This window comes from Nilaparvata lugens, chromosome 5 (genome assembly GCF_014356525.2).
Source record: "Nilaparvata lugens isolate BPH chromosome 5, ASM1435652v1, whole genome shotgun sequence".
Taxonomy (NCBI): Eukaryota; Metazoa; Arthropoda; class Insecta; order Hemiptera; family Delphacidae; genus Nilaparvata; species Nilaparvata lugens.
The window spans coordinates 22,830,743-22,851,966 of record NC_052508.1 but is presented as its reverse complement, the minus strand read 5'-3'; the positions used below and the strand labels follow the sequence as shown (position 1 = coordinate 22,851,966).

Sequence of the window (21,224 nt, the reverse complement as noted above, 5' to 3'; positions counted from 1 at the left end):
AAAAGAAGTTCGATCCGATAGAGGTACACATTTTGTAAATAAAAAAGTCGATGACCTTATGGTTGAGCTTGGAATCAAACACATATTAGGATCATCAAGTCACCACCAAAGTCAAGGTCTGGCCGAAAGAGCCAACCGGACAATTCAAGAGATGCTAACAGCTTACGTAGCCGATAATAGGAAATTGTGGGTACAAATGCTGCCGAAAGTTTTATTCGCATACAATACTTCGAAACAATGCTCTTTGAAATATACACCTTTTTCTTATTGCACGGTTTTGAAGCCACTACTCCTTTAGATTTGAAAATCTTTCCCGAAAATGACGACGTCACTTATCATTTAGACGCGAGATTAGCAAATCTTAAAGAAGTGCGAGAACAGATACCATCAATCTTATCAGATGCACAAGAAAAACAGAAATACTATTACGATAGGAATAGAACAGATTGCATTTTTGAACCAGGAGATTTAGTTATGGTCCACGATCCTGATGTAAGACAAGGACAGTCTAGGAAATTAGTCAAAAAATATTCAGGCCCATATGAAGTAGTAAAGAAAGTAACAGATGAAGTCTATGAGATATTTTTTCCGCTACGAGGTACTTATAAAAATGTAGCTTTTCATGTAGATAAATTGAAAAAATATTTCATACGAGATCCCATCAATTAAGTGTTTATTGTTCTATTGTCTAACTGTATTCTTTATTCCAGCACTTTTCTTTATGCTAGCAATTATACCTCGCTCATCCTAAATCTTTGCCTTTCATTAATTTAAAAGACAATTGATGAGAAGAAATCGAGATGAAACATTCATGTAATTTATTTATTTTCCAAATCATTGAAAAACAATATCATGCTTACAACTGAATTTTTAGAGAATTTTGTTTGCGAGATCAGTATTGACTTGTGAAGCGATCAAATCCATTTTCTCACGACTAGATATCGAGATGATTCTCAAATCACAATAGTATGCAGTTTTCAATCAATCAATTAATTAATTGGATTTCTACTTCGATGAAACAATGAAATATAATTGAGCTCTGATAGACAATTTTACTAGACATTCTAACGATGATTCATTATTAAAAGATGTGAATTGTTCTCACGTTTTTGTTTATGAATGAATGCTATTTGAAAATCATCAAATACGATTTATGCTTGAATATTATTTTCTTGACTCGTATGTAATAAAATGTTTCTCTTTTTCAGAAACGGATGATTCTTGATATAATAATTTATTTATTTATAAGATTATTTATGTGAAAACGTATATTTTAATAACAATATTATCTGTATTGATGTTAATGAAATAATCAATTCCAGTAAGTGATTACGATTGGAATATAAGAAATAGCTATTAATTTGACCATTTACATAATCTATTTGTAGGGTTTTTGGGGATTTTACTAGTAATTATTGTTTATAAAATTGATATCTTATACGAACTGTTCATTGATAGATTAATATAGAGTACTAACTGATATAATATTTTTAAAATGAATACCATAATACTTTGTTCCTTAGCATTTGTAGAAATATGTTGTACGGTATTGTCTCAAGAAATTTCTCTTTTTCACGGAGCTCTATTTAAAGAAATTCACAATGTAGTATTTTACGAGTCCACAGTTCCAATAACATTCAGTATTCCTAGGTCAAATCCTTTATTTGTTATGAGGAACCTTCTGAGTACTCCTTTAAAAATTGACTCATGTCCTTTCCCTTCCTCATCGGAGTGTGCAGTATTTGATCAGATTCATCGAACGGAGCTGCAACTTCTACAACTACAAGACGGCATTTACATTGGCAGCGATGACGACAACACTCCAGCTGAGAGCGAAAATCGACTACCACGCCGCGAACGCTCTATCGATACGATCGGGGCGGTCCTAAACTGGTGTTGCGGAGTAGCTACCGACGAAGAATTGGGCGCATACGTGAAAACCGAAACCGACATCACTTCTCATCTCAGTAATCTTCAAGACTTCGTTCACGCTGAACATGTCGAATTGATAGACAACACACGCAAGATGAACGGCATGGCAGAGAACGTGAAGAAAGTATTGAACAACATGAAGCATGACCTTATTCTTTGGCAAGAATCATTCACCCAACAGAATAAGTTTCAGAAAGGGAATACTACAACCGATGTACTGAAAACACAACTGAGGACTACTATTTTCATGTATATGATGACTCTATCTAACAACTACAATGAAATCGACATGAGATGCTACAATCAACAACTTTCTCATCACGTCATTTCAAAAGAAGACCTAAACAATCGACTTCAAGAACTCGAAAAGAAAATAAACAAGAGAAACTTCACCATATCAACAAAAGACAACGATAAAATTCGAAACTTGAAACTAACATCCTGCAGAAAATCCGACAACGAACTATTGGTTACCCTCAAAATACCAATAAAGAAGAAAAATTCAACTATTTCATTATTCCACCTGCAATCTATCCCGCTTCATTGGAATGGTCATACCTGCCGTTTGACCTCCCAACATCACCTGATACTTAGAGAAGAAAATAAACTGCAAATCCTGTCAGATGACGAAGAAGACGATTGCCAGTTCAAGCAGAAAGGCCTCTGCTTAATTCCGAGGAAAAAGATGTCGAACTCCGCCACCCAAGCCACTTGTCTCCACCTTCTAACATCAGAAGCAGACGTATCGGAGCTACGAGAAGTCTGCAAATTTGATTGTAAAGCAACTGACAATCAAACCCTAATCACTCGCCTACGAGAAGACACCTTCCTATTCCACAACACCGGCAAAAAGACGACAATTCGCTGTAAAAACTCAACAACTGAGGTCCCAAGCAACAGTCCAGGAACCCTATCACTCCACATCCCTTGCAACTGCGAACTTCAAGACGACAACGGTGACGTACTGATAAGCACTCTTTATCCTTGCGACTCCCGTTCCCATCCTTCTCCAGCTATTAATAACTTAATTCCTCACATGTGGACAAATTTATCTAAATTGAGCATCCCAATTTTTAAACATGAGACTCTGCCTCAGTACTTAAACCTTTCGGAAATCTTAAATGAAAATTGGCACTTGAATTTTTCAAAATTTGAAGAGCACAACTCATTCTCAGAAGACATTTTCCATCATGTTGAAATGCCAAATAACTTTGATTTGTTAGGGGTGAACAATAAACTGATCATTTATATTATTATTGTCTGGCAAACACTGATAACTGTTATATTCTTGTATTTATGTCTTCAAAATTATATTAAGAAGAAAGCAAATCAACTGAGAGTCCCGAAACGTACTCCAATTGTGGACTACCCACAGGAGCTTTAAGAATATATTGTGTTTTAGTAAAGTAGTATGTAATGAAATCATTAAAATAATGGGTTAGGATATAGGAAACTATGCAAATAATAATTACTTATTCACTATTATTGTATCCATTTACTCTTTTATGCTATCGATTCAAATATTTTCCCAGATTAGAAGATAAACTATTTCAATTATTATTATTATTCTTATTTTCAAGGTCCACAATATTATTTTGCTTACTCGAATACTATTCGGACTTGATGTTTAATTTTTGCATTATGATTCAATTTTATTACTTTCGTAGATTTTGTAGGTTTAATTTTATTCATCAATATAATTGAAATTTTTTCCATTCAATTCTTATTCAGATATGAATGTATTGAATTGTTGATTTGAAGTTGATTGATGTGTTAAGTTTGATTTTTATGAATTAGTTCACTATAATGTAATTTATATCACTTGCATTTAGCTTATGAGTTGGCACTCACATAGATTTAAGGTACTCATTGAAAGTTATGTTACATATAAATATCCAATTAGAATAATATTGTGAATAATAATAATAATAATTTTAGCTTGCGGTAATTTTGACTTTAATTTTTGAAATATTTTTGAAATGTGTAAAAATTAACTTAGAGAGATGCCGTTTTTTCGATAACTTCGGGCCGAAGTTTAGGGGGACCCGGGGATGTAATAGAACTACATAATTTTTATTATTTGTCATGAATTTTCACAGTGAATAGATAAATTGCTGACGACGGTGAAAATTCATGACAAGTAAAATTATGGAAAAAATGAGAGGCTCTAGTGAGTCGGTTACGAGGACGGGACCTGGAGCTATCTACTGCAGATAATCGGGCCCGGCTCTACCCTTCTTTTCCGAGACACCATTTTCCTGGTTCAGTGAGTTCAGTGAGCTAATATTATCAATTTTATTATTATATATTATTCATCTTTTTTATTGAAGGCAAATCCTGTAATTATTCTATTGTTTGTTTAAAAAGTTTTCTCAATATTATTTTTATTTAAGTTTCCAGTTTCATTTTGAGTTACAATTTGATTAAATCGATTACTTAGTTCTCCAAAATATAACTGTTTTGTTTATTATTTTAAAATATAGTTCCTTTCTCATGAGTTATAGAGTTAGATCAATTTAACCTCTCGCAAGCCAAGCGATTCCCCTATTATAAATTGTTACCATAATGTCTAGGGTTGTTCTCACAACCTTATAATACCATCACAATACCATACATAATATAACCCCAATATATTTCAAATTTAAATACCCCATTACAACACAGAGACAAATCCTGGTTTACCAAAGAGCTTCGCAACATGTAGGACCTGGTGACACTCCTACACTTTTTCTACAAAGCTGCCAACTCACCTGAGCAACAAACTTCATTGTATTCTTAATAGGCAGACATGAATAGAAGGTACAGAAGCGCTGTAAATGATGCTAAAAAGAAACACACAGCAAATTACATCAAATCAGCCAGCAATGTCTACAAGGCCGCATGGAGTGTAATAAATAGTCATAGGCCCAAAATAGAAGAATTAGAATTCGTACTGAATCCCGATGACTTCAATGACTATTTTACAACAGTTGCTGAGGAGATACAAGCAAGTTTACCAGCCAATGATATGGAACCATCTTCTAACATCATCTTGACACAACACAGAATGACTGAGTGGAAGGAAGTTAGTCCATCACAGATAGTGAATTTAGAAAGAAATTTCAGAAGCTCGAAATCGCAAGAAATCCATGGCATATCATGTAATATTTTGAAAGAAACCATCACAATGATTGCTGAACCAATAGCCAGCGCAATAAATGAGTGTCTGAAATGTGGCAGATTCCCTGATATTTTGAAAACATCAAAAACCAGACCAGTTCACAAGAAAGGTGCAGTTGACCAGCCAGCTAACTTCAGGCCAATATCAATTCCTCCCACCATGGCAAAGGTGCTAGAGACTATTATGAAGCAACAAATGGTGGATTACTTCGAAAGTAACAACCTCCTCTGTCATCAGCAGCATGGTTTTAGAAGTGGCCGCTCTACAACAAGCGCACTGATTGCCCTGACTAGCGAAATCCAGAACACATTTGAGACTGGTGATACAATGGCCCTTACACTGTTTGATCTGAGTAAAGCCTTCGATTGTGTTCCACACCGGATTCTCCTAAGGAAGCTGGAAAGGTATGGAATCAGCGGTCCGGTCCTCAATACCATCAAAAGTTATCTTGAAGACAGAAGCCAAGTAGTCTCAATAAAAGGAGCTTTGTCAAGGATTAGAGATATTAAACACGGAGTCCCCCAGGGTTCTGTTTTAGGCCCCCTTCTATTCATCCTTTTGACGTTTGCAGATGATATGACGGTGATGTCTAGAGGAATATCAAGTGAACAAGCATTGGCAATGAACGAAACTCACACACAGGAGGCAAAGAGATGGTTCCAAATAAACAAGCTTAAACTCAATGAGGACAAATCCCAAATATTAATATGCTCTCTGAAAAACGAAAAACCTGAAAGCCCTACCGAACCAGTAAAATTATTGGGTTTTTGGCTTGACAGAAAATTGAAATGGGACACACACATTTCAAAGACATGTCTAAAAAAAGTCCTACATCTCCTAAAAAAACTAAGGTATGTTGTCACTCTAGAATGACAGCTTACTATTCGCTATTTCACAGTCACATAACATACGGAATCCTTCTCTGGGGACATGCTTCAGCCAGCTCAGATATACAATTGCTACATAAAAAGGCCATTAGAATAATCACATATACTAAAAACTGATAAACTGAAAATAATGGATTGGTTCACTATTTATGGATTACTTATTCCTAAAAATGGATTCTGATATCTATTCCGTTTGGATTGCTCTTCATGAGATCTGTAAAATGTAACTATATTGTTTGTCCTGTGTCGTAAGCGACCAGATGGGGAGAGTGGATCCTGTTGTTTTGTCCTGTAATTTTTATTATAATGTGTCTCATAATACTAAAAAATTGTTTTTTAACATATAATAATAAGCATAATCACTATGAGTACAGTAGGAATATCATATCTTATTCCTCTACAAGCTAAGCTGTCGTACTCATAGTTACATTCGTACTATCGGAGTCAGGCTGTTCCCATCTGATCTGCTGCGACTTATCGGATTAATGTGTAGATAACAAGTTGAATTGATAACTGCAATAACTGAGTCTTCTACTCGGTGCTCTTAGTCACTATCACCCACCATTGAACTTTCACTATTTTGTCCAAAATATTTGAAATGGTGATAGCTGAGCAACTCTATGAATTTTGTGAGTTGAATAATCTGTTTGCAGGTACACAGTTTGGCTTCAGAGTGGGGAAGTCGACAGTGGAGGCTGTTGAACATATTGTTCTCAAGGTCCATGCAAGTTTTGAGAAGGGAGGCCTTGCTGGGCTCACACTGTGTGACCTTAGCAAGGCATTTGACACCCTGGACCATGCTACTCTTTTGGCCAAGCTCGCTTCCTATGGAATTGGTGACAGCCCTCGGATGCTTCTCCGTTTCTACCTGGAAGGACGTGATCAGATAGTGCTAGCGAATGGTGTGAGGTCTCAAGTCAGATCAGTGAGCTGTGGGGTCCCCCAGGGCTCTGTACTGGGGCCTCTCCTGTTTCTCATCATGATTAATGATGTTGCCCTTTTCAGAGACTGGACTGTGGTGTGTTATGCTGATGACACCTCAATGCTGGATATCAGTGGTGACATGACTGACCTGAGCAGAAAGATGTGTGCTTCTGAGAGGGCTGTTGCGGACTGGTTTCGGGCAAATCTCTTCCTTCTCAATAGTGAGAAGACCCAGAGAATTGTGTTTGGCCTCAGGAATGGAGTACATTATGATTCCCCTCCAGTGAAGCTCCTTGGCTTCACTCTGGACCGTAAGCTTTCCTGGGGCGGTCACATTCAGGTAGTCTGTGGCAGGTTGAGCAGGGTGCTGTTTTTGCTCAGGAGCCTGAGAAGATGTGTACCAGAGGCCCATCTCCGCATGTGTTACTTTGCCTTCTTTCAGAGTGTGATGGCCTATGGCATCACCTTGTGGGGTGGTGCCTCTGAGGTAAAAGATGTACTGCTGGTGCAGAAGAAGGCCATCCGGATTCTTTGTGGGGCAGAATTTTTAGCGCATTGTAAGTCTCTTTTTGTGAGTGAAAAGATTCTCACTGTATTCAATTTTTACATTTACAGGTCAGCTATAAAGGCATTCCACAGTGTCCGTACTTTGCCTGCCAGGGGTGATGTGCATGATCATGGCACCAGAGGCAGGCTGAGGCTGGACCTGCCATATTGTAGATTGGGGAGGACCCAGAGCAGCCTCATCTACCAGCCAGCTAAAATTTTGAACAAGCTGCCAGTTTCAGCCAGGACTCTGCCAGAGACAGTCTTGAAGAGGAGACTGAGGGCTTTCCTTCAGGAGAACCCCTTCTATTCTATGAGGGAGTTCTATGATTGTGATCCTCAGACTGTAAGTAGATACTTCTTGCATTAGTCTTGCTGCCTCTTCTGCTTGCTGCTTTTTGTGTTTGATGTGTATTTTTATTCTTGACCTGTCTTATGACAGTTTTTTATGTTCTTGACTTGTTCACTTGTGGCCATACTTAAGACCACGCCATGAACAGAAACTCATTATTATTATTATTCATCATTTTGTAAACATCTGTTTATCTCGATCGTTTTCTGTGTTATTTCTTTATTTTCTATCAATGCGAGAGTGGGTTTAGGGAGGGGCTCTAGGTAGTTCCTGTGGCAGCTTCACGGAAAGTGTATTTATTTATATTTATTTTTTTGTTTGTCTGGGTTATTTATATGTATATTTCAACTTAGATGGGACTTGTATTTGGATGGGACTTCATGGGCGGGTTGGGGGGTACGGGCGGCCGCGTTTTACGAGCAAAGTTTTTTCTTTATTATCATTTTTTTTTTTTTTAATTACAAATTTCTTCCCATTGCTTCTTATAAATAAGAACCTTATTTACTTATAGTAGATTTGATGTAATTTAGGGATGCTGGATGATTACAGACGTATTGAATGTGAGAGTGTTGAGGCTTTTGAGGTGGACAACTTTTTCTCCAATGGTGAAAATGACCTTAAGTTCATATATTTGAATATCAGAAGCTTCAACAAAAATTTCGATAATTACATAACTTATTTGCATGGAAGTAATGTGATATGGGATGTAATCATGCTGGGGGAAACTTGGTTGGGAGACGATACTGCGGGTATTCAATTGGAGGGTTATAGGGCTTTTAAAACGAACAGATGGAGAAACAAGAATGACGGAGTGTTGGTGTATGTGAGGGAGGGAGTGAGTGTGAGTGAATGTAGACAGATGGAGCTGGCCGACGTGTATGGTTTGAGTATCGAATTAACGTATCATGGAAAAAATATGAACCTTCTTACAGTTTATCGTACTCACGACAGTGACCTGGATGTCTTTACTAATGCACTTCGCAACTATTACATGAATATCAATAGGAATAAAACTTGTGTTCTTGTGGGTGACATTAACGCTAACATATTGCAGTCAGATAATAAAACTGAAAGATATCTAGACATGATGTTTGAAAATGGATTTATGAGCGGTATTGATAAATATACTAGGGTGCAGGGGAACAGTAAATCATGTATAGACCATGTTTTTATCAGACATGACAACTATAATTGCCTGAAAACAGCGGTTGTAATGACGGATGTGACTGACCATTACAGTATTGCACTAGAAATTTCGAAACCAATAATAATAGAATAGAATAGAATAGAATAGAATATTTTATTTGCTTTCGTTTTTTTAAACATACAAATGGAGTTGAGTTTGTTTACATATTATATAAAATACAAAATATCATTTGAAAATAGGAAAACTGAAAACATATTTGTCCTTAATCAGTCTTGCCACAAAAAAACAGATCAGATATCAGTCCAACTCGTCGACGAATCTCCTGAATCTTATGTAGCTGAAAAAGTAAAAACAAATCTTATCCATCTTGGCTGGTGTCTCTATGTGTAATAGTTCTTTGTACTGTTCGTCAAGTTCCTGGCTCCCCCGCAGATACTCCGCCAAGTACTTTCTTCTGTTGTCATCAAAAGTCGGACATCCAAAGAGAGCGTGACATAAGCTGTTATCAGCCCGCTGGTTGCACAGCAAGCAGATTTCCTCACTTGAGAAAAATGCCGTGTACCCCTTGTGATGAATTCTTGCAAAGTTTGGCTGAGCAAGTCTCAGCTGGCTGATGAGACGCATCTTCCATATGCTTTTCCCGAAGTTCAAGTACTCCTCCTCAGCACCCAAACCACTAATACAACGATAAAGCGGATTGTAGTGAGAAATCATCACCCTATCGACATCCGTTTTTAATTTGTGCTCCTTAAATTTGGTTATTAGGGCATCTATATCTCTCTTGGATTCCAGTGCGATCAAACTCTCACCAAGATTGGCACTGTCGAGCTTCCGATTAAGTTGCGTCATCCAGTTGTACTTTTCTTTATTGTTGGGCTGTGCATCTAATTCCGTCAGTCTTTCAAGACATATTTTTGGCAAGCGGTCACCTCTCATTCTCTTAACCTTTAAATACCATGCTAACATTCCCTTCAATACTCTGCACTCGATGTGGTCTAATCCCATCTCAAGACGCACAAAATGCATAGGAGAATTTTTCCTCAGGAAGTACAAAGACTTGAAAAACTGTTTTTCAGTCGATTCAAGTTTCTCACAGTATGATGGAGCCCAGATTTTAGCTGCATACAGGAGAGTGGAGGCAACAATGGACTGATATAGCTTGAAGACCGTCCGAAATCTGCTTGTCTTTGTGGTGGTCAGGATTTCCTTAACTTTTGCAGATGCCACCCTTGCTTTTTTACTTGCTTCTTGTACATTAGTGCAGAAAAGTCCAGATGATGAAAAGACTGTTCCCAAATAGCAGTATGTGCTTGAAGTCTCAATCTCCTGATTCTGGTAAGTAACATTCTTCTTAACTCCGCTACCTCCTCTTCTGACCGGTACTACCTTCGTCTTCAGAACATTCACCTCAAGATCGTTCTGCACACAGTATTCCTCCAGGAGACGCGATGCTCTCATTATGCCAACCCAAGTCATGTCCAAAATCACAAGATCATCCGCATAAAGCAAAGCCACTAGATCTTGACTGGCACTCAAATTCACTCCTCTACAACCCTACAAGTCATGTCACCGATGAACAGAGAGAAAAGCAAAGGACTCAGGGAATCGCCCTGCAGGACACCTTTTGAAATTTCAATTCCCAATTCATTGTTATCACTTAGCTGAATGTGTGCAGAATCATATAGAGACTTTATTGACTTTATCATCTTTGCAGATATTCCAAGGTTGTAGAGCTTGGGCCACAATTTTGAATAATCCAAACTATCAAAGGCTTTTCTGAAATCCACAAACATGGTGTAAACAGTTCTTTTCTTCAATCGAGTTGCAATGTTCAGTGCTGAGCTGAGCACAAATATGTTATCCACACATCCTCTATCTTTCCTAAAGCCACTCTGCTCCTCTGGGAGTTTACCTTCGGATTCAGCCCACTGCATTATCCTCTCAGCCAATATGCCAGTATACAGTTTTGTTATGGCATTGATTAGAGCAATTCCTCGATAGTTGTCTGGCAAGCTTGGATCCCCTTTCTTGAATAAGTGGAACATTATAATCTTCCCCAATCTTGTGGTACTGCTCCTGTAGTGAAGATGGTGTTGAACATGTTTAATATGAAATGGTCCCATGCAGCAGGCAGAATCTTGAACAATTCATAGCTTAGTCCATCTGCTCCAGGTGCCTTTCCCAACTTACTCTTATTGATGACCCTTTGTAGTTCCATTAGACTTATTTCATCATCCATAATCTGAACTGAGGGTGTTGGGGACAATACGAGTTCCAAGCGTGGCTCTGTATAGAAATTTCTATAGTACTGGATCCAAGAATCAAGACTAACCACACAGTTTGGATTTTGCTTTGGCCATTTTCGAGTATTCTTCTTAATAACTTTCCAAAACGATTTGCTGTCCTTTGCATTATGTAATTCATTCAGTAAGTTCTCGTGAAATACTTTTTTTGCAAGTCTTGTGACCTCTTTATAACTTTTCTTGGCCTGTAATAGATTCGACAGATTGGCTTCAGTCGGCCCCTTACTAAATTTCCTCCATTTCCTGCGCAGTTCTCTCTTTGCCTCAGTGCACTCCTGATTGTACCAGGGCTTATCTTGAAATACATGTTTATTCCCATTAGAAGAGATCTTCTTAATTATCAAAACTCCAGACAGTAATGCAGTCTCTCGGATAGAAGAGGATAGTTTATCATACAATTCATTGACATTATTTGAATGGAAATAAATTCCACGATTTTCTTCTAGCAGGGCCCTGAATTGATTAATTTTTCCCCTAGAAACCAATAATAATCAATTCAGTAAAAAAATACGAAGAATTCATTGAAAAAAAATCTACATGAATTTATAAGCAATTGTGATTAGAGGGCTGTCACTAATGAACAAGAATTAAATTCATCCTGTAACATTTTCTTCTCCATTTTAAAAAACTTTATAGAAAAATCTACAAAAATCAAGAAATTCAGCAATAGGGAGGTGAAACTGAAGCCCTGGATGACGGAAGGTTTAATACGATCAATTAGAAAACGGGACAATACAAGTAAACAGCTTAGGAACCAGCCCTTCAATCAACAACTTAAAAACTATTATATAAATTACAGAAATAAACTGAATTCATTGATACGGAGAACCAAGACCCACTACTACAAAACAAAAATTTTCGATTCTAAAAATAATCCAAAACTATTCTGGCAGACTGTGAATGAATTGTCTGGTAAAAGAAAAAACAAAGACCCCTTTCCACTGGACCAGTACGCGGCAGGAAAGACATATCCGGGGGATAAAAGAATGCATGTAGCTGAAGAATTCAATGAATATTTTTCCAATGTGGGAAGTAACTTAGCTGATAAAATAAACCCTATAGGCCCAACGGTAGTAAATGACTCAGATTACGCAGTAGACTCTAGATTGATCCTACACACTATCGACAAGGCAGAGTTGCTTACTTATGTGAATTCCCTGCGCGGCGGTTTGGCTCCTGGGTATGATTGTATTTCTGCTGATATCCTGAAATCCCACTTTCAAAGCCTATCTGATCCACTTCTGCATATCATCAACTTGAGCATCGCTTCGGGCGAGTTTCCTGACGCCCTCAAAATAGCAAAGGTGATTCCATTGTTCAAATCAGGAGACATAACTGAGAGTTCAAACTTTCGTCCAATCAGCCTACTTAGCGTATTTTCCAAAATTCTTGAAAAAGTAATAAAAGACCAATTAACAACATACCTTGAAAGTAATAGATTACCAACTAATTCTCAATATGGTTTTAGAAAATCAAAAAATATTTCAGATGCCCTCTTCGCTATAACCAGAGATGTGAATTTTGCCTTGGGAAGTAATGAAAAATGTGCATTGATATTCTTGGATCTGGCCAAGGCATTCGATTCTGTGGATAGGGAAAAGTTGCTCAAGAAAATGGAACTGATTGGGATAGAGGGAGACTCATTTAATTGGTTTAAATCGTATTTCAGTAACCGTAAACAGTTTACTGTTATAAATGGAGGAAATAGCCAGCTGAAACAAGTAGAATATGGGGTAATTCAAGGAAGCACCCTAGGTCCATTATTATTCTTGATTTATGTAAATAACCTTGCAAGATTGAACTTAAATAGCAGGATCTATCTCTTTGCAGATGACGCTGCTGTTCTGGTTAGGGGACCTGACTGGGAATCCGTACTGAATAGGGCAAAGAGAGACTTGGCGTCATTAAAAACATGGTTTGACCATAATTTATTGACACTCAATGTCAGTAAGACAAAGTTCATGCCGGTCTCCCTGAGAGATGCTAGCGACACCTCAGTTGAAGGGGTCAAACTGCATACATGTGGTAACATTAACAATACCTCTTGTAACTGTGAGTCAATTGCAAGGGTAGACTCTTATAAATATGTAGGTGTGATTATTGATAATAGATTCAACTGGTCTGCACACGTTGCTTATCAGAACAGCAGACTAAGAAAAATGATTTATGTTTTTAGGAAACTTAGAGAATATTTGAACAAGAACGAAATCCTAACAATTTATTACGCATTTGTTCAATCAATTATTGAAGGAGGGTTCCTAGCTTATGGAGGAGGATTCAGATCTATTTTGAATCCTCTATTCATTACACAAAAACTGATTCTAAAGGCTGCACTTGGGAGGCGTTGGGACTACTCGACTGAGGCGGTTTTCGCGGAGATGGAGGTGCTTGATGTCAGGCAATTATACATTAGAACTTTGGCAACATACATATTCAAAAACTATTCTGACATATTTAATACTATCACTCATAATTATACAACAAGGAGAGTAATTCATAACAATATCCAAATGCCAAAGGTAAATAAAACCATCTTCACTACTAATTCATACTACATAGCCCATGTTCTGTTAAAAAACTTACCTATAGCTGCAACAGACTTCATTATCTATAAAACATCTGCATTCAAAATAGCAATTAAAAGGTGGATTCGGGGTATCGGTAGAGGCGAGAGTTGTGAAAGATTGATCACTTCAGAGTTTAGATTCTAGGGCTGGATTGCTAAAAAACTAATAAAATCATTTCAAGCCTTTACACATTCTATCACCGGTCACTATTACAAATTTTAATCATTATACTGGCTATTTTTCTGAATCTCCTGATTCTCTCTTTTTGAGGTGTTTGTGTGTGTGTGTGTGTGTGTGTGTATGTGTGGGTGTTTGCGTTTTCACGCCTCTGTGGGTGATCTGTTTCTTCGTCTGTTTGTTAGGTTTGGATGGGGGAATGTCACTTATGGGGGGGGCGGGTTAGGGGTTTCTTGGGTTTCTAGGGGGTGGCATAGGGATAGGGGGGAGAAATGTAGTTTCATTCTCAGGGGGGGGGGGGGGGTTTAGTGTCACTATTATTGAAATGTCAACAAGCTTAACCGATCTGTGCAAGTACTGCGAAATATTTATATATGCCTATTCCTACCTTAGACTCATTCTCGCACACAGGCAGTAATGCCTCTGCGAGAGTAAATATTTCTTAATACATATTTGTATATCGCTGTCATTTCTGTGGTGCAGACATTGTCTTATTTTTATTGTAAAGTGTATTCTTATTTTATGATGTAGGCTACCACTGTGATTGCTTATAAGACTTGTCAAATAAATAACTTTTTGAATTGAATTGACATTCTCTGACCACCTGGCACACTGCAGGCCACTATTCAAAAAGCTGAGAGTACTTAAAATCTTTAGCCACTATGTACTCTGCTCACTCCTATTCATAAAGAACAAAGCAAACAACATGACAAAGAGAAGCAACATACATACCTACAACACTCGACATGCGGCAGACCTGGATGTACCTCGAAGCAGACTTACAGCAACTCAAAAGTTTTGAAATATCAGCACTGCGACTGTATAACCAGCTCCCTGAATATATAAAAAATTGCGAAGCCAGAAAGTTTAAGCAAATATTGAAAGAACGTCTAATACAACGGCCATTATATTCATTGGCAGAACTAGTGGATGAGCCCCTATACTCAAACACGAACATCCGCCATCCCAGAGTTTAAGGGGTGACCCCCTGAACTCCCTGACACAGTCTATCCGGTTCTCCCGGTCAAGGAATTCAAGAAAGAGATCACAGGTGTGCTTCAGGAGTTCGGCATTGCGATACTTCAATAGGCTGCCTACAGGAGTAAAACAGTTGGATTTAAGAGCGTTCGAGAGAGTTGTATCCAAGCACTTAAAAAGCAAGGCGTACTACAGTGTTAGTAAAATATATGAGTGATGATTTGTCGGAAATGCTATCTTGCTAAACATGCATTATGTATGTTTTTGTTTTGTGTATTGTATTTTATGTTTTTGACGCCATCGATTCCATATTATGGGTAAAGGATGCACGTTTAGGTATTAAATTTTACTATTAGAATGTATCTTCATCCACAGATTTTCAGTTTTTCCTCCTCTGCAATTTAAAAAGAAATGAGTCGGTATCTTCAATAATAGTTGAGATACAATTACGCCGTGAATAGTAACTTTAGATGCTTCCTATCTTGTCGTGCCGTATAGCCTGTAAACGTCTCATGTATTTGGTCCCCAAGGTGCAATTCCTTGGAAGTGTCTTGACAGGCGTTGCTAAGAGTCGTCAAGGCTAGAACACAACCTATAAATTCATTATATATGAATCGTAAAAGCAATCTAGTAGACACCACTTCCAATTCATCTTTCGCCATAAAGTTCATTAAACATGGATATTCAATTAATAATCGAATTTAATGAATTTAAGGAATTGCACCATTAGAGACCGGCATAACCTAAAAACTATCCCGGAATTTTATGTTTTCTGTGCAGTAAGGCAAAATAGAAATTTTGAGGAATCTGGTAAAAGATCATAATACATTGCGTCTCAACAATTAGAAAAAAAAACGTTACTTACAAGTACATTTATACTTTCAATAACCTGAAATGTGAATTTTTCCAAACTTGGTTTGATATGAATCTTGTAAGACTTTGGGCGAACTACTGTAGGAAGCCGTTCAAACTTTTTTTCTCTTTGAGAGGTATCCATAATAATAATTATTTACTCAAGATCTACTTATTAAAGTTATTCAATTTGAAACCACAATACTTCATAAAAAATAAAGTATGATAGTATCTTAGTTTCACAGCACACTGACGATTAAAGATTAAACTTGAATCATGAAAATAATGACTAATGTTGACAAACCACTCTCGGTCTCAGACAGCACCGTATCGCGCATGCGTTAGTAACGGTTTTTTCCCGTTCCATCCAGTCAGATCTTTAAATGTAGCGTTATTTGTGATGATGGTTACCGAGCACCATAACTGGAGCCGTCATTCCATTTTGATGAGGATATTATTTGCCTGAAAATATCAAAAGAATGAGCTTTAATAGTTACTGTAAATATTTGAAAAAGTACTGGTCAATGAATGTTTATATGAAGTTGAAGATTTCTTTGTAATAGATTTTTTAAATTGATGTTTTCTGTGTTATTAATGACGTTGTTGTAACATTTTAATGTTGTGTGACAATAAATAATTTGATTGATTGATTATTATCCAATGATGATTTATCATTAAATTCGATATAATAATCAATATATTATCATCATTTCATTCAATAACAGAAAGAGTACTTTTTAATAATATAATTAATAAAATATAACAGTTGTTATTTAACTAATGTTGAAAAACACTATAACTAAGTCAGCATATTGTCATTTCAAAGCAAAAACCTAACCCCCTAACCTCCCCTTTAATATTTAAAACATTATTAAACATAAATATTTGTAAAAACGCATAATCCCTTCCAGCATATTGCAATTTCAAAGCAAAATCCTAACCCCCTAACCTATTGGTTTTGAAATATCAAAAACCATAATTTCAACTGTTTCCTAGTCCTTTCTAGCATATTGCAATTTTAAAGCAAAAACCTAACCTTGCCTTATGAAACATTATCAAATATAACTTGAAATAACCTAACCCCTAACCCTTTCACATTCAATACTTTGAATTTCAATGCAAAATCCTAAAGCCCTAACCTATCCTTTCACCTTTGAAACAACAAAAAACATAACTCTACCTGGACCCTAGCCCCTTCTAGCATATTGCAATTTCAAAGCAGAAACCTAACCTATCCTTATGAAACATTATAAAATATAATCTGAATAAAACCTAACCCTCAACCCTATTTTGTCAATTAGTTGAATTTCTACATTGTTGATAAACGATGTGGCAACCTTGCAACGGTTTAATTAGTTGAATTTCTACATTGCTGATGAACGATGTGGCAACCTTGCAATGGGTGAAAGAGATAGCGCCATCTCTGCTTTGTTGAATGATACACAAGGATAGCAACACCATTGCAAATCAAACACTGCCATTATAACGTAGACCTTTGATACTTACTTGATACTTGTTGTCGTCATCCTTGACTGGGTCCACCAGACAGACTGTGTCATTAAAATAAAGGCTCATTAGCTAATTCTGCCAACGAGTAAATTGCTCTATCAATCAACTTTTGCCTGACGAGAGCGCTGAATCTTGCACGTGATGCACTTTTTACTTCAGTTGGGAGTCCATTGTAGAAGCCCAAGGATGCTGATGGGAAGCCTCTCTCAGTAGCAGCCAACCGACATCGGGGAACATCCAGGTCAGTTGCATGGCGTGTATTGTAGCTGTGTATCTGATTTCTTGTTGACAGCTGCTGCAGGTTGTCTCTGACATACATCAAGGAGGACAGGATGTATTGGCTGTGGATGGTGAGTATCTTCAGTTCCTTGAAGAGTGGCCTGCAATGCTCCCTGTAGTCCGCAAAAGTAATGGCCTTCTTCTGCAGGAGCAGCACATCATGGCAATAAGGCGCGTGTCCCCACAGGAGGATTCCATACAAGATGTGACTATGAAAAAGGGAGTGATAAGCTGAGACCAGGTAATCCCTGGAGACAATGTGTCTCAGTTTTCTTATAAGGAATATAACCCTGGAAAGTCTTTTGCAGACCTCAGCCACATGTTGACTCCACCTCAACTTGTTGTCAACCCAAAACCCAGCAGCTTCACAGGATCAGACTCCACTGCAGTCCTCTTGAGGGAACATACCAGAAGGTTAGTTTTCTCCTCATTTAACTTCATCCTGTTTGCAGTAAACCAGGACTTTGCTGCATTTAGTTGTTCCACTGACCTTTCTGCTGCCTCCTCTGTTGTTCGTCCTCTAGCTATCAGTGTGGTGTCATCCGCAAAGAGGATGGACCCCTGGCTGTCTGGGAAGTCATTCATGAGGAGTATGAAGAGCAGGGGGCCCAATACAGAGCCTTGTGGCACACCATGCTTCATATTTCTAATACTTGATGAGGCTCCTTCCAGTGAGACCACTTGTCTTCTGTTTCCAAGTAGCACTTGATTGTGCTTAGAACTGTACCCTGAACACCATACTTGTTGAGCTTCCTAATCAGTATGCCATGAGGCACACAATCGAAAGCTTTGCTCAGGTCGCATAAAGTAAGCGCAAGTGAATCACCACTCTCAAAAGCATCCTGTATCTTTTTAGATAATGACAGTAGAGCGCTTGCTGTTGAGCGACCATTTCTGAAGCCATGCTGAGACTGGGACAGAAGGTTGTTCTTCACAAAAAAGTTGGTAAGTTGCAGCTTCATCTCGGTTTCAATCACTTTTGACATTATTGGCACTATTGAAATAGGCCTGAAATTGGATGGAATCTCTGTATTTCCCTTCTTGTGAATTGGTAGTGTTCTTGCCAGCTTCAGTGTGTCTGGGAATACTCCCAACCTCAAACAGTGGTTGACTGCTGTAGCCATTGGTTCTGCTACATGTTCAATGGTCTCTTTCAAGACAGAAGTGGATAGGCCAAATATATCCTGTGTTTTGGAGTTTTTCAAGCCACTGACAATGTTTCTGACTATCCGCATTGATACTTCTCCATACAATTTGTATGGACTTTACAAATTTACCATAAGTTATAGTTTTTTGAGCAGAAGTATCTTATTTATGTGTAGTTTTATCATTGTATGCTCATTACAATATTAATTAACAAACTATTACCTATTAATAAACTATTAACTATTGAGTAGTTACATAAAATCAAACATAGCTATGTGAGACAGATTAAAATCTCTGACATAAATGGTTGGTCATTGCACAGTCGTTTTCCGAAGCCCATTTTTGCAACGGAAAGTGGAGTTATGGCTTTATAAGTGAGTTAACTGCCTGTTTTAACTTTATGTGATGACTCTGCAACCGGGCATTATGTCTGTCAAAACATTTCACTCCGTAAATAAGTTTGTTATAGTTGAGAAACATTTGCCTAACTCGTGCAGCCAGCAGCTCAACTGGATCACCATCAACTATAGGCAGATCTCGCACATTGCTGTTCACTGCCTCGATGAAAAAAGTGTTGAATTCATCAGGACTTGCAAAATCAAGCTGTCTCCTTGGCAAGGACCGATGTGAGTTTATCACATCCCATGCCGCCTTACAGCGATTTGGTGCATTCTCAATCTTTGCAGCCGTTGCCAGCTTCCTAGCCTGCTCAATATGCCTCTTATAGATGGACTTTGCACGTCGGTATCTCTCCATGTCTCTAGCACTGCCACCAGCACACCTATCCTTCAAAGCAAGCATAAGTCCCTTCAGCCTGGCAAGATCATCAGTATACCACTCTTGATGACTTCTCATATGGCTCAGTCTCTTCTGTGGTTGCTGAGAGCGATACGGTTTGAGCTTTTCAGGGAAAAAGAAGTTAAATCTCTCCTGAAAATAGTTGAAAAAAGTCTCAAACAAGCTGGAGTACTACATCAAAGGGGGTGCTGGCCATATCATTTCCAAAAAGAATCAATGTAATCTCATTTACAGGCCTCGATCTGAAAGAATAGTTTATATGCCATGTAGATGTTTCATCACTCATCATGGATAAGCCAGACATTGAAAAACTTGATACCAATGCAGAGTGGTCGTCGCCATGCAGTTCAATGACTTTTGTGCTGCAAACATCCGGTTGAAAGCTCACAGCAACATTGTCCAGGCAGGAGACTCCTCTGGTGGGCTCAGTGCAAGTGATGTACACTGTACAGGCCAAAACATTTCAGAAGCTCGATAACATATCTTGCCTTTGAATCGTCACCAATAAAATTTACATTGAAATCACCAGCTACCACAATATTACATGTAGTGTGGTGTATATTAAGATAAAACAATAAACGTTCAAAAAGTTCACAAAAACTGTCAAAATTTCCACTGGGAGAGTGGTACAAAGGAACGATTATTATATGATAAGTGGGCACTATCACAGCCACAACTTTCAAGTCAAGTTCTTTACAAAACACAGAAACATCAATTTCGGTGAAGTCAATATCACTCCGAATGTAAATAGCAGAGCCACCACATCTGGTCACAGTTCTACGATAAATTGAGGCAATTGTAAGGTCAGATATCATTGAGTAAAAATCTGACTCACCCAATGTCAAGAAATGCTCACACAATCACAAGATATCAAGCTTCTGATTCTCAACAAACCTATGATTTAAACCCTTTATGTACTTTTATTCGTTAGATGTCTATTTGTTTTTATTTGTGTATTTTATTACTGAACTGGGCCTGAAAAAGCATAAGCATATTATTATTATCAAACGAAATTCCAAATTAAATGCTGAAAATCACCCGAAGAAGTCTGCTACTGCAAATATTGACAACAGGGTTAACAGCTGGATGGAAATTCGATGATAGCTACTATCCAAAAATTATTGCCAGCCCGGGGATTGAACCCGGTACGGTACCTTTTGGGCTGGCAAATCATTTTTGGATAGTAACTCTCATCGAATTTCCTGTTGATAATATTTGCAGTAGCAGAAGTCTTCGGGGTGATTTACAGCATTCAATTATGATTTCGTTTAATATTAATTAGCATTTAAACACATGCAATTTCTAATTCATTTTTATCCTTATTTATAAGCCTATTAGACATAACTTGAACTTAGTTACCTACATGAGTCAACCATTATATTATATATTAAACAAACATCACAGAACAACGTAAAACAGAAGGGATCGAATAAATAATTGATCATCATACTATTACTTTGTTCTTTATTATTCAATAGAGAGACTTTTAGATTATCTAATAGGCCTATTCTTTGTTGGGAAGCTGTTATTGGTTCCCTTCGACCTGCTTGAGGTACCTCCATTTATACTGCACTTAACTTTTAATTATTAAGTTCTCTCAACAGTTTAAGTACCGGTAAACCGGGGTAATTTTGTCCCAATTTTGGGGAGTTGAGATTTTAAACCGC

General features: G+C 37.7%; 1 protein-coding gene and 1 long non-coding RNA gene across 3 annotated transcripts in view; one reads left to right on the top strand and one right to left on the bottom strand.

Annotated features, from left to right (window-relative positions):
* LOC111046243 (puromycin-sensitive aminopeptidase) overlaps positions 1–16,117 on the bottom strand; it is a 76,660-nt gene extending 60,543 nt beyond the window's left edge. Inside the window, exon 1 of one of the 2 annotated variants that reach the window (XM_039427964.1) lies at positions 15,839–16,117. In XM_039427964.1, coding sequence (XP_039283898.1) covers positions 15,839–15,970 — 132 coding nt within the window. In that variant the 5' untranslated portion in view covers positions 15,971–16,117. The remainder of the gene's footprint in view (positions 1–15,838) is intronic. The other variant, XM_039427965.1, reaches the window with a different exon arrangement.
* Positions 16,118–17,549: 1,432 nt separating this feature from the next.
* Positions 17,550–17,951, top strand: LOC120351279. Its single transcript, XR_005571282.1, has 2 exons — positions 17,550–17,684; positions 17,762–17,951. It is a non-coding gene; the product is annotated as an uncharacterized LOC120351279 (long non-coding RNA).
* The last annotated feature ends 3,273 nt before the right edge of the window (positions 17,952–21,224 follow it).